Raw genomic sequence first — 13754 nt, forward strand, 5'->3', positions numbered from 1 at the left:
CAATCTGTTCGCAAAAACAGGGGTGCTCCACTTAGTGAGGTGGATCTCATCTCTCCCCATCAGTTGTCACTCTTTGGATCCTTGGATGTATCCAAGGCATCTTCTCAGCACTGCAAGATATGGCATAGGAAAAAATCACTCTTCCGGAGCGGCAGCTAGAGCCTGCATGGGATATCATCGATATTGAAAGTGGTTTCCACACCCTCTGTTTAGGCAACAGCGTTCCTCCCCATCCATCCCCAGATATCTGCACAGTCTGTGGTGTCCAATGAGCAATTCAACTCAGGCAAAAGCAGATATTCCCATTTGCTTAGCTGGAAGTGCTCTGCACTCCTGCCAGGGTGCCACCAGAGTGGGGCTGTGCCATTGTCATGCTGTCATGCTATGAAGGTTCGATAGCAACGACTGAGACAGTAATATAATAATAATAAAAAAGATGTTTATTTCCTCACACAAGTTCTTGGATTAGTAACATCCATTAAAATAATGTGATTACTAATTTAGGAAGGATAACACAAAACCGTCAGTTACTAATTTAGAAAGGATAACCTGAAACCGATTACTGCGTTATTAATTGGAAGGACTGCTTATCCCTACTTGAAAGCTTTCTTGTTCACTCTCCTAGTGAGAGGGCTCTCAACCTCGAGGAGTTACCTTAACCCAGCGTCCCAGGAAAAGGGGAGGGGGGGGATACTCACGGTCCAGCCGGAGAGGATGATCAGGTCACGTTCCCGTCCCTGCTCAAACTCTCCTAGCTCCCAAGTCTCTTTTTATATGGCTGGGGCTCTGGGCAAACACTGCTTTTGCTGACTTTTTGCGAGTTTCACAATCACAGGACTGTCTGTTTGTCTGCTTGGGGGGACCCTGCTAGCGAGGCAAGACCACAACACCTCCGTATTGCTCCTTCCCTCCCCGGGGGTCCGTGCAGATTCCAGGTGGCAGACTTCACCTCTCCAGTCTTGTTAATCATTCCGCAGCCTTGCGCATATCAGTCCTTGCGCGTATCGGTTGGTAGACTTCTTTAGTCCTGTTAAGTCCTCTGTTCAGCAGCTTTGTGCACGTCAGCTCTTGTGCTATCAGTTCTTCTGCATATCAACTGACAAACTTCAGTCCTGTTAACTCTTCACTCGCCCATCAGCCATGAGGGGAGATGAGTCAGGAGCCGAGGTGCCCCCAGCATAGGCAGTGCCCTCAGCAACAGGTGCAGTCCCACCACACCTGAACTAGGCAAACAGAGCAGGGTACTGGTGACAGGCTCCATCAACAGCCCCCAGGGTGGTGAGGGGACCAACCAGGTCCAGGGTCCATCCAGAGGGGCCCATCCGGAGCAGCATAAAACAAAGACAAAGACAGGACTGGAGACAGGTATATCTACAACATAGCTCTGAACAGGGCTGAGGACCCTAGCTAGAGCTTAGGTGGAGGCCTTGGAGCAAGGGGCAGAGGGTGTGTGAGGGCAGGTCCCATGTGGGGCTGGTCAGGGCAATTGACACCTATTAGCGCATCCAGGGCCCTGACACTCCTGGGGAGATGCTCTGCCTGACTTGTTATTCCTAGGCAAACCAGGAAAAATGGACTAGGATGTGAAGGTTGAGAGAGTCTTGGCTGCAGTGGCTGTGGGATGGTGGAGATCCAAACCTGGAGAGCAAGGAGAAAGGCAAACAGCAGCACTATAGCCCTGGACATCTAGAGAGCAGATTTTGGCTTGTTCAAGGCTCTGTGTGGCAGGATCCGACATTACACCCCTCTTAGGCAGGCAGTAATTGAGTGCAAGGCTCAGCCAGACAGGCGTACCCACCAGCAGCTTGTTGGCATGGGACTGCTCCCTTTCATCACCCTTCCTCTCCATTTTCCCAAGCTTCTTCCTGTCTGATTCACCTGGATCCCTCCTCTTCCCTGCCTTTGGCCCTTCCCCTGAATATCACAGAATAAGCTGTCACATTCCCACAGTCTCCTTACAACATCCCAAGAGATGTTCTACACAGTTTCCCAAACTCCTTCCAATATTTTACAAGAGGTTTGCTTTTTCCCAAGAGACCAGGAATAATTTTGTCTCCTTGTGATCAGTCACAAAGTCCTCCTTGACCTTCTCCAAGGTTATGCTGGGGAGGTGCCTGCAGTGCCCGTTTGGCAGTGACCCAAGAGCTCTGGTCTCTCTTACTGTCTCTGTTATATACTGCTCATTAGTGTTTGCATTGCATTAGTGTTTGCTCGTTGTGTTTGCATGATTTTTTTTTTTTACTTTTGCAGTCTCTTGTCTTTGCCTTTGATGTTCAGTAGCCATTCACTGCCTGTCCTTACAGACCACATGTCCTTATCCTCCAGATATCCATACAAACGTTGTGTAATATTTTTGTGAACATTGGGACAACAGAACAAAGCACAGTGTTAGCACATTTGTGGATGATTCCAAATTGCAGGGAGCACTCAATAGCCTGGAGGGCTGGCTTGCCCTTCAGAGGGACCTCAACATGCTGCAGCATTTGGTCTGACAGAAGCCTCCTGAAATTCAGCCAAGGCAAGTGCAGTGTCCTGCACCTGGGGTGCAATGAGCCCAATAGCCCCTTGCAAAAGTCTGGCTGAGGCCAACTGGTAAGAGAGCATCTTTGCAGAAGAGTACCTGGGCATCTTGGTGAAGAAGATGATGAGGAGTCAGCCCTGTGCACCAGTGGCAAAAGCCAACAGCCTGCGGGGCTGTGTTCCTAGGGATGCAGCCAGCAGGCCCGAGGAAGGGGTTATTACCCTTCTGTTTGGAAGGTATGAGACCACATGTGGAGTCCTGTATTCATTTGAGGGCTCGCCAGTACCAGAAAGACAAGGACAAATTGGAGTGAGTCCAGCAAATGGCTACCAAAGTGGTCATGGGGCTGAAGTACATGATGTATGAGGAGAGGCCAGACTAAATATGGCTCTGGCTTGGCTTACTCTGCTGGCCAGGGGATGGAAAGGGAGCCTCTGCTGATGAGCTCACATGGACAAATGTCCCCATTGGAGACAGCTATGTCTCCTCCAGTGGCCACCCCAGGTAGCCAGAGCCAGGTGAGAGGAGGGCTCCAGGCAGCCCTGGAGAAGGGCTTCAGGGACGGTTCCTCTCGCCTAGAGCAGCAGGCTGAGCCAGGCTTCCCCACTTGCTTTCATCCCCCACACTCCCTGGAAAGGCGTGGAGGCCATGAGGGGCTTTGCAAGCACACTGCCTGTGGGCTGTGCTGACGTTGGCCTCAGCAGGCTGAATTGCTGACAGGCTGGCACTCAAGCCCCTGCCTGCAGGGGTAAGTGCGTGCTCTTGGCCACACATGGGCAATGGAGGCCTTCTCAGATGCCCTCATGTTTCCCTATTGCCTCTATTTCCTCTCTGCTCTCAATCCCCAGCTGACCTCCTCCCAAGGTCCCCATTGCGTGTGCCCAGCACACATGCATGCCTGGCACACCCCGAGGTACTTGCAACCACAGGAGGCACCTGCATAGCTATGGGCCACTCTGCTCACCTGGGTATAATCACAGGAAAGCAGAGGAGCCAGGGCTGAGATACAGAAATGTACCTTGGACACGTGCAAACATGAGGGAGAGGGCTCCGATCCCAGGAACCCACAGTCAGAAAAATGTGGTCACAACAGCCCATGGAACAAGCTCACTTTTCATCTGAAATTCCTTTCTTCTGTTCCCATCCAAAGAAATCTATGACATTTTTATAGCCCCCAAAGGCAGGACCACCGTTTTGTTTACTTAGAAAAAAACAAGTAAGGCAGCGACATCTCTTCTACATTAGGACACGTTTCCCCGCTGACTCTTCCCATTCAAGAAATTCAGTACTCCACTGCGACGGTGTGCTCCTTTCCCCCACCCCTCAGTGTGCTCTCTCCCCCTCAACATGACCTCCCTGTAAACAGCACGTATGTAGGGGCTAATTGAGCATGCTCCGACTAAAGCCCGTCTAGCATGCAAATATGACTATGAGTCAATCATCTCCCCCCCCCCATAAATAGGGGGCAGCCCAGAGCCCATTGAGCTCTCCTGCATGGCAGCGGGCTGCACTGCAGAACCTCCTCTTGAGCAGGGATGCCTCTCAAGGTTACTCCTCCAGGTTGAGAGAGAGATTCCTTACCCGCGACAGATCCTCAGTAAGTGATTAATAGCATGTTGAACTTTTGTGAACTTCGCAAAACTTTGATGAGCTACATCTCTAATTGTGCACATAATCCCTTAGACATAAACCATTGACCAAGTCTGGGACTAGGACTGGATCCGGCCGCACCCAGGCTCCTCCGAGGGGGAGTTTGGAAAGCAAGGGGGTCCAGTCTGAACCTCGTGACTCAACGGGAGGATCTCCTTGGCCCACACTCCTTTAGACATGAACTGTTGACCAAGTCTGGGACTAGGACTGGATCCAGCTGCACCTAGGCTCCTCTCGGAAGGAGTTTAGAAAGCAAGGGGGTCCTTTCTGAACCTCGTGACTCAACGGGAGGGTCTCCGTTGCGCATGCATCTGACCCTGTCCTTCATGCAGTAAATAACTGAGTGAACCTTGCCAAATGAACCTCGTTAAATAGTTATTTACAATGAACTTTGTTAAGTCGCTATCTTACCGCAATAAACATAGTGCTGCTTCCCTCTTAGAAGTGAAGTGCATCACTCCTCTCGCGACATCCACACATCTACAAGGCATGTCAGGTGTACAGCATATGCCTGTCCAGGTTCTCTGTGCCAGTTCAAAACAAAAGCAGAAACAATTTTGTCTGTCAGGTCAAAATCTACTGCGCCATGGAGCAGCAAGGGCTAGCTGCCCCCTAAGGGACGAGGTACCAGGATCCCAGCTGGGTAACATGACCAGCAAGGCAGGGGCCTTGTCAGCCAGGACCCGTCCCACAGCACCCGAACAAGGGTTCAGGGCAGGCGTGGGTGGAAGCTGGGATCAACCGAGAGTCCAGATCACCAGCTACATTTGTGGCGACAAGGCAGGTCCAAGGACAAGCCAGGATGTCAAACCGAAGGTTGGGGTCAGGATCAGGTCCAGTGATGGTAAGCAGGGGCAGACACAGCCCAGTGATTACAAGACAAGTCCATAGTGATGAGACAGATCTGGAGTGAAGCCAGGAAGTCAGCATGAGTCTGGGTCCAGATCAGTGGGGTCCATGGCCAAGCACAGACATGGCTGGGGCTGCACTGAAGACCAGCACTACTGCAGCGTAGCTCAGAGATGGACTTAAGTCCAGGGCTGAGCTGAGATGGGTTTCCTGGGCCCATGGACAGAGGGTGTGGGGCTGATCAGGGCCATTAGGGCATAATTATGAACTCAAAGCCCTGACATACTGTGAGCTCTGGGTGCAGGGCAGGGCTTTCCTGAGCACTTTCCTCAGGGCCTCCCTGACCTCCCTGTTCCGCAAGCTGTAGATGAGGGGATTGACCAGGGGTGTGAGGAGGGTGTGGAAAAAGGAGACCACTTTGTTGAGATGTCCCAGACTGGGAGCTCTGGGCAGCATGTAGACAATGCTAGGGGTGCTGTAGAAAACAGTGATGATGGTGAGGTAGAGGAGCAGGCGGAGAAGGCCTTTAACGCACCTTGTTGTGTCTGTGTTCTGTCCAGGAAGCCAGCTGCAAGAGCAACTCTGGGAAGGGGCACATCAAGGACACACCAAAAGCAGATGTGCATGCAAGACGACCAGGAACCACACTTCATCCAGGTGCTTTCATTGTAGGCAAATGAAAGTAAAGGAAGAGGACATGTTCTGAGGTTTTATCCTTGTTTTGGATACTACTGCATTTTGCCTGAAAGAGTCTTCTGCTAAAAATACAGGGAGACCACTAGAAGTAAGAAGCAACAGCAATCCTAAACACTACCACCTGGAAGAAGGGCCACAGGGCTAGAATCCTTCACAATTATTCATTTTCACCTATGTCAGGAAGTTATCCTCAGTGCGCTCCAGAAACCTCCTGGATTGCTTGTGCTGTGCTGTTTTGTCCCTCCAGCAGCTATCAGGGTGGTTCAAGTGCGCCATGAGGACCAGGGCCTGTGAACATGAGGCTTCTTCCAATTGTCTGTAGAAGGCCTCACCTACTTTTCCTGATCAGGTGGTCTGTAGCAGACACCCACCACAACATCATCCATGTGGGTCTGCCCTCTAATTGTGACCCATCAGTTCTCACCTTCTCATCATTCATCCTGAGGCAGAGCTTCATGCATTCCCACTGCTCTCTCACATAAGGGGCAACCTCCCCTCCTGGTCCAGAACTATGGCCCTTCCCATACTAGAAACCCATACCCCACAGTTTCTCCAGCAGCTGGTTTGGACCACCTTGTCCCTCCAGTAGACAACTCGCATACTCTCCGGGCTCTCCAATAAACAGCACACACTTATGACCTCTCCGATAACTGGCTCCCAAGCCTCTTACCCTACTCACTGGTTAGTCTGGCTTGATGTTCACTGCTGGTTACACACACTGACATACACACCCACACAATATGCACACACTCCAGTCTCTCCAGCTGCTGGCATCCCAGGCACATCACCCCTATTACTCCTGGTCTCCGGTGGCTGTCACTGGGACCTCCTTACACACACATGCACGCAGAATACAGAGCCCCCTCACCCTGGAAAATGGCCAGACGTGTGTATTGACCAGCAACCTGTTTACATGTCATCAGTTCCTTTTATCCCATTTTTCCTCGATTTTCTCATGCTTCTATCTCCCCAAACCATCTTAACTCCTCCCTTTTCCCACCTTTGCTCCTTCTCTAAACACCCCATAGTAAGTCTTGCACAATCCCAAATTGTTCTTCCCAGCGTCCCAGAACGAGTCTTATATGCCCAGAGGCAGCAAACCCCATCCGCAGCATGCAATGTCATCCTGGGAGGCTCTCCCATTGACCCGTCTGGGTGAGTCTCTGACATGGATAGGCTGGACCTGTCTCTGACTGAATGTTTCTCCCCTGGAGTTTTTAATCATTTGTCTGAAAACAGGTTGATTCATATCCCAGAAATGCCAGTTATTCAACTTTCTTTCTTAGGGAAGTGTGGAGGTTTAGGTCAGATTAAAATGCCTATATTGGGTATGTGTGAAACGGAGCAGGCCAAGTGCATCCCACTCGGCCACAACTAAATCCCGAGGACGTTGACTCCACGAAGCATTTCCTTGCAATGATCGTAACAGATACGGGCCATAGCATCCATACATCTACCTTGATGACCCAGCAAGTTCTTTCCAGTCCTGTCTGTCTTTTCCCCCACAAAAGGATGTGTCACACATTCAAGATCCGGGATTCAAAAGGAATTAAAGTGACAGAAGTGCAAGCCAGGCAGACAATAGCACCATTTCAAAGTTCAAACCAAAACAAACATGTCAAGCAACAATTGTATGCTGAGATTAAAGGCATCCTGAAGAATTTTCCTGTACATCATCTGAAGGATGCCTAGGGACTCTTTAGATGCACCCAGTCATCTGGAGGGTGTTTTGGATACTCTCCAGTGTGGTATGCTGCAATCACAGTAGAGCGATCCTCCAGAGGGTGGAATTAGTGTCACATCACACCAGACATCGAACATCTCAGATTGTGGCCTAGGCTCACTTTACCATCATCAGAGAGACACAGGGAGAATCTGGAAGATGATCCATCTCCTTCTGAGGGAGACACTGACATGATCCCAGGAAATCAGTCTGTCTCTCTTTGCTGCCAATGATCAGCAGGTCAGTTTAGTAAAGGTGTTGTTCAGATGCAAATGGACCTTGGGAGGTCTGCAGTCCACCTTCCTGCTTGAAGCAGAGTGCACATTGAACTCAGGTCAGTTTATTCGGGCCTTTGGCCCATTGGGTCATGAAAATCTCCAAGGTCTCTGGGCCCCTGTTCCAGTGCTGGATTGTCGCCTTGGTGATTTTTTCTTTTGGTTGCGTCAAATTAGGCAAGTGTTACACAACTCAATGCAGGACCTCAGAGCAGGGGAAGGTGACTTTCACGTCTTTTAACTTTTCTAAGCTGCTTCCACCCAGGCACACTGTGGATGGTCAATGGGGTCTAACAAGCGATTTTTCAAACCTCAGGGTATTCACCTGTTAAAGAATTTTCTTAACCCTAGGTTTCCCAAAGCAGAGTCTCAGACGCAGAGTATCACAAACTGATTTACTATATGTGGTACAGTGGCAAATAACAGCTCAAGCTGGGTGCCTCCAGAGAGGGACCTCGTTTGAACAAATCCCTGGGTAATTATACCCTGCCAGTCTAGTATCCACCCCATAGTTCTGAACCAATCATAACATTAGAGTTTGGGGTCTTCTAGCTCATGGTTGGTCCTTTCCTTAGTTTCTAGGTGTGTTCTTTACTTCTTATCTCACTTCTGCATAGCTGTCTGACTCTTCTACTTCCTTATCTTGTCCTCCAGAATCAGTCTTGTGGTTCCTTTGTTTCTTTCTTCTGTGTCCTAGGTTAAAGTCCATCTCCCTGCTGGTGCTTATTAATGCTAAACTGCTTATTTCTCTCTGCATTCCACCCACACACACACGCTCCCGCCCCTTATCTCTCTGAATTGAACCGGCTCTGGGGCCTTCTTTTACTTAACTAGGTAAAAGTTCAACGCATCTCAGTGAAAGTTCACAGCTTGCAGCCTAAGGCTTCAGCAAATTTGGCTACTAATGCTAAGCAAGTTATGCTAAGCAATTAATTCTAGATAGCTTCAGTCCAATATTCTTTAACACACCTCCTTCTCGGTGGATGTGTCACCCTCTAGACCCCACTGACTTCTATGACTATCTTCCTTTAACAGTAGTGGCACTTTGGGCAGACACAGCTTGAACTAGCTATCTGCATACAAGCATCATGGGGCATTGAAGATGCTCTAGGTATGAAGATAGGTGGGGCTCTCAGACATGGCAGGAATGACTCAAAAGACCTGTGCCCATCTTGAGGAGGATCAAAGCCAGGCGGGACACCTGGTTTTACTGAGGTTAAAATGGGGTGCCTATGTTCATACCTCACTGGGACTTTTGGTACTATTTGGGCCTATTTTGCATAGTTTTCGGTATCACTTTCTCCATAGGAATCTCTTAAGGGCAATTCTCACTTTCTTATTCCTGAGGCTGCAGATGACAGGGTTAAACATGGGGGTCACGACTGTGTAAAGCAGGGCAAGGTATTTGTCAGTGTCTGAAGAGCCCCTTGGTCAGCATTTTAAGTGTGCAACCATGGCTGAGTCATAGAAGGGAGTCACCACCCCAAGGTGTAAGCAGCAGGTGGAAAAGGCTCCATGTCTGCCCAGAACTGAAGGCATTTTCAGAGCTGCCCTGATAATTTTGGTGTAAGAAATAACCATCAGGAAAAAATGAAGGATGCTGAACACCAAGACAATGATGTACAACAAGGCAGAGAAGAGTAACTAGAATTCACAAGCACATAAAGTCTTAATATTTTTTGCTTGTTTGTTTGTTTATTTGTTTGTTCGTTTTCCTGGCATTCTTGCCTTTTACTTTGAGGTATATATTTGCAGTTCTCCTAGAGGTGACATTCAAAATCTCCAAGATAAAATTAGGATTTGTATGAGGGGGAAGTGTCCATCAGCTGTTTCCTAATCTACCTATTTATGCATGCAAATGAGCAGGAAAATTAGAGTTTGTTATTCATTGGTCCCATCTCTTCTTTAAAGAAACAGAAAACTTCTATATTTCAGGCACAGATCTGAGTTCTTCCACTTCAGTGTTCAGTTTCTCCCTTTCTTTCTATTACCCTTTAGCCCTTCCATCTCTTTCTGCATTTATGTCCCCCATCTCATCTGTATCAGCCATAGCTTGCAATTCAAAGATGATGCATTATATTGACAGAGATGTTAGTATTCAGCGGAACACAGGGACTCTTTATTTGAAAACATGATTATATGATGAAAAATTAGTAAAATTAATAATTACAAATTGACAGCCATTTCTTTTCACTTTGCTACTCCCTTTTTGCTGGTCTTTCTATTTCTTTCAGTCTTGCAACCTTTTGGTCAGATTAGGAGACTGTTTTATGCCTAAGAACCATATCACCACACAGACACCCGGCCTTGTGATCACTATCAAATGTCTGTGGGGAATTTTGGTGGGGCCTGACACGACAGTGCTGCTGTGAACCTGACCTTTGAGACCTATGCTCATCCACCGCATTGACCATGATGGCATACTGCCTGCCAAAGTCTGTCAGAAGACGTCATGAATGCAGAGGTCCTGTTGAGATTTTTCAAGGATTGACTTCCTACAAGCCATGATGATTCTTATGGCTTTCTGGCCTCCTTAGCCATCCCCAGGTAGCTGTGCAAAACATTTTTCCAGGCCTCTTTCATCTGCTGATTTCTTAGGCTGAATATGAAGGGATTTAAAAGAGGAGTCACAATGCTGGAGAGAACAGAGAGGATTTTGTTGAGGTGCACAGAGTTCGTCTGAGAAGGCCTGACATAGACGAAGATGGAGATGCCAAAACCCAGGGAAACAACAGTGAAATGAGAAGCACAAGTGGTAAATGTTTTCTGCCTGCCCTGGGCAGACGGGATCCGGAATATGGTTAAAATGATCCAGGCATAGGAGACCACGGTCAATGCCAAGGAGCCGAGGAGCAGGACCAAGGACACCACAAAATCAATCAGTTCAACAAGTCGGATGTCTGTGCAAGCGAGGTGCAGGAGAGGTGCACTGTCACAGAAGTAGTGGTCGATGATGTTGGGACCACAGTATGGCAGCCGGACTTTCAGGACCACTGACGGCAGGATCAAGACGAAGCCACCCACCCACGCACCTAGGACAAGCTGGCCACAAACCCTTTCTGTCATGATAGTGGGATACCTCAGGGGGTTGCATATTGCCACATACCTGTCGTAGGACATGATGGCAAAGAGGATGAACTCCGTTGTAGCCAGGAGGAAAAAAAAGTAGGATTGGCTAAAGCAACCAGCAAAGGAGATGGCTTTCTTCTCTGACACGATGTTTGCCAGCATTTTTGGCACCACAGAAGAAGTCATGGAGATCTCAATGAAGGACAAATTACTGAGGAAGTAATACATGGGAGAATGGAGATGGCAGTCTGTATAGACCAGTACAATGATAAGAGCATTTCCCAGGACAGTCACTAAATAAGCAAGCAGAAACACCACAAAGAAGATGATCTCCACTTCATAGCTGTTTGGAAATCCCACCAGGACAAACTCTGTCACAGCTGTGACATTTCCCATCCAAATGTGTTCTCTGTCATGGCAAGAGTAAGAGAGCAACATAGTCTCTTTGAATATTCAGTTTATTCATTTCAGTTTACTCATTTCAAAGAAAGATCTTTCCTCACTGCTCACACCTCTATTCCTCCTCTTTCAGCAGTCACAAATATTAGTTATAGCTCTTTGTTTGAAAAAGAAGATTGAATACACAGGCCCCTGCTGCCAAGCTCCTTCAATCTCCCTGTTACCATCAGTCAAAATTACCATCAAATCACAACATGCGATGGATTATGTTCATCCTACATTTCCTACTTCTGCATTTCCAAGTCATGCATGCACAAAGTAACCAAAATTTACATTTTGCAAGGGAAATACCTTTGCTCCTATGTCTGTGCTTTTGCTCTTACCTTCTGCATGAAGGACACCCCATATATTTATTTTTGGTAGCTTGCTGAAGATAGTTATGTCCAAGTTCCTGCTGAGAGCTTCAGTTCCAGTAACTGTGAGGCAAATTGTGGAGAGACAGAGAGAGCAAAAGCAGATCCTATCCTCCCAGTTTATATTGTAACATCAGAAGAACTGACTTTCTAGCCGAGTTACTCCACAGCCCACAGGAGGACAAATGAAAAGGAGCAAATGTATGACACAGTGAGCGATAGGACTCAAAGTGTTAGAATAAAAAGGTTTTCACTCCTGCTAATGATATAACCAAGGCTGTCCTGCAGGCTCTGATAAGCTGAGCTCCATGTCATGAGAACTGAAACACGCTTTCTGTAGTCTGTGTAAGCCTTGACTACTGATTACTATGGGAATGAGCCTAGTCATCTCAAGAAAACCTAGGCAATTTATAAATTCGAAACCTCCCAGGGAAAGAGGCCCAGAAAGTAATTTTCAGGAGAGTGGCAGAAGTCTTTTTTTTTTTTTTTTTTTTAATGAAGACAACACATTTCACAGTGGGCCAATTATACTTGATAGCCTGTCTGAGAAACGACAAAGAGAAAATTGGCTCCCTTATAAGCATTTACACCTCGAAAGCTGGTGATTTCTGACTCAGGGGATTCAGGCAGACAAGTCTCACCTAAAGTTTACAAGAGTAAAGAACCTTCTCATTTTGAAACTTTTTTCTTCTTCCACTTCCAAGCCTTCACGCCCTCATGAAATCCTGGAGAACAAGAGCATTGCCCAATGAATCAGATCAAAGATGACCCGTTCAAAGGGTCCTGTCTCTCAGAGAGACCACAGCAATGGGGAGAATCATCTCACCTAATCTGACATGCTCTGTGGTGTGAATGTCTACTTACGAGCAAACACCGGTGTCCCACCATGGGGACTTCCAGGGTTCAGTTCATCTGCCTGGGTTAGGACGGGGCTAGTTGAGGACTAGGCATGTCAGTGCTTTTCTGCACAGGCAGATTCACTGAAGAGGCTCTCCCCCCTTACAGATGGGTCACATTCACCCTGGATAGCACTTCAGGCAGATACCCGTCAGAGTTTATGGTGGTCTCCTGAGCAGTACTGTTGTGCTCTTGTACAGAAAAAAAATGATTTTTTCTGTGGTTTTTTTTTTTGAGGGGGGCACTGTTTTGTTTTGCTACCCTCATAAATAAGAAGAGGGCTCTGACCAAGTGACGCTGAGGCTCAGGCTCTGTGTCCTAGCTTGCTGCATGTCAGCCTATAGGGACATTTGAGAGTGTGGGTCTGTTGGGACAGTCTTGCAGAACTATCCTATGTGAAGCTAGCCAACAAAACTGGAGGGGATCCTGGAATAAACTTGGCTGGCAATGTGCTCATGCTTTCCCTCGGAAGGGTTCTGCTCCAGAACGAGGCCTGGAGAAGGGCAGTGGCCAGCACATCAAGGGAAGTTGCTACTGCCCCAGACTCACAGATGGCAAGGCCATATTTGGAATACTGATTCTAGTTTTGGGCCCTTCAGACCAGAAGGGATGAGGGAAACATTTGGAGGATCCAGTAGGAAATAGTAAGGGGCCGACTACAAAGGTTCTATGAAGAAATGTTGAGGGATCTGGACATGTTTAGTCTCACAAAGAGGAGGCTAAGAAACACTCTTACAGACACCTGCAGCTACCTGAAGGACACTTACAAAGACAACAAAGGCAAAGCCTTCTTGGTAGTGGTTGACACTACAACAAGGGGCAATAACTGCAAACTGCAGCTTGGGAGGCTCGGGTTGGACATGTGGGGAAAAGAAAAATGTCTTGGCTAAACAGGAAAGCCATGAAAGAGCGCCAGTGTAAGCAGGCAGCATGCAGGAGGTGGAAGCAGGGGCAGGCTAAAATGGAGCCATTGAGAAACATTGCCCTGGCATATAGAGATGGTGTTAGAAAAGTCAAAACTCAGCTGGAGTGGAGGCTTTCAAGGAATGTCATCAATGACCTGGATGAAGGGACAGAGTGCAGCCTCTGCAAGTTTGCTGATGATACAAAACTGGGAGGAATGCCTGATACCCCAGAAGGCTGTGCTGCCATTCAGAGAGACCTGGACAGGCTGGAGAGCTGGGCGGGGAGGAACCTCCTGAAGTTCAACAAAGGCAAGTGCAGAGTCCTGCACCTAGGGAGGAATAACCCCATGCACCAGT

The 13754-nt window shown here is 48.0% G+C and overlaps 1 protein-coding gene across 1 annotated transcript; it reads right to left on the reverse strand.

Annotated features, from left to right (window-relative positions):
* Window positions 1-10228: 10228 nt before the first annotated feature.
* On the reverse strand, window positions 10229-11179 carry LOC136993699 (olfactory receptor 6M1-like). Its single transcript, XM_067308617.1, has one exon. It carries the CDS (start codon window positions 11177-11179, stop codon window positions 10229-10231), a length of 951 nt encoding a protein of 316 aa, XP_067164718.1.
* Window positions 11180-13754: the final 2575 nt, after the last annotated feature.

The sequence above is a fragment of the Apteryx mantelli genome, chromosome 19, assembly GCF_036417845.1.
Source record: "Apteryx mantelli isolate bAptMan1 chromosome 19, bAptMan1.hap1, whole genome shotgun sequence".
NCBI classification, from domain to species: Eukaryota; Metazoa; Chordata; class Aves; order Apterygiformes; family Apterygidae; genus Apteryx; species Apteryx mantelli.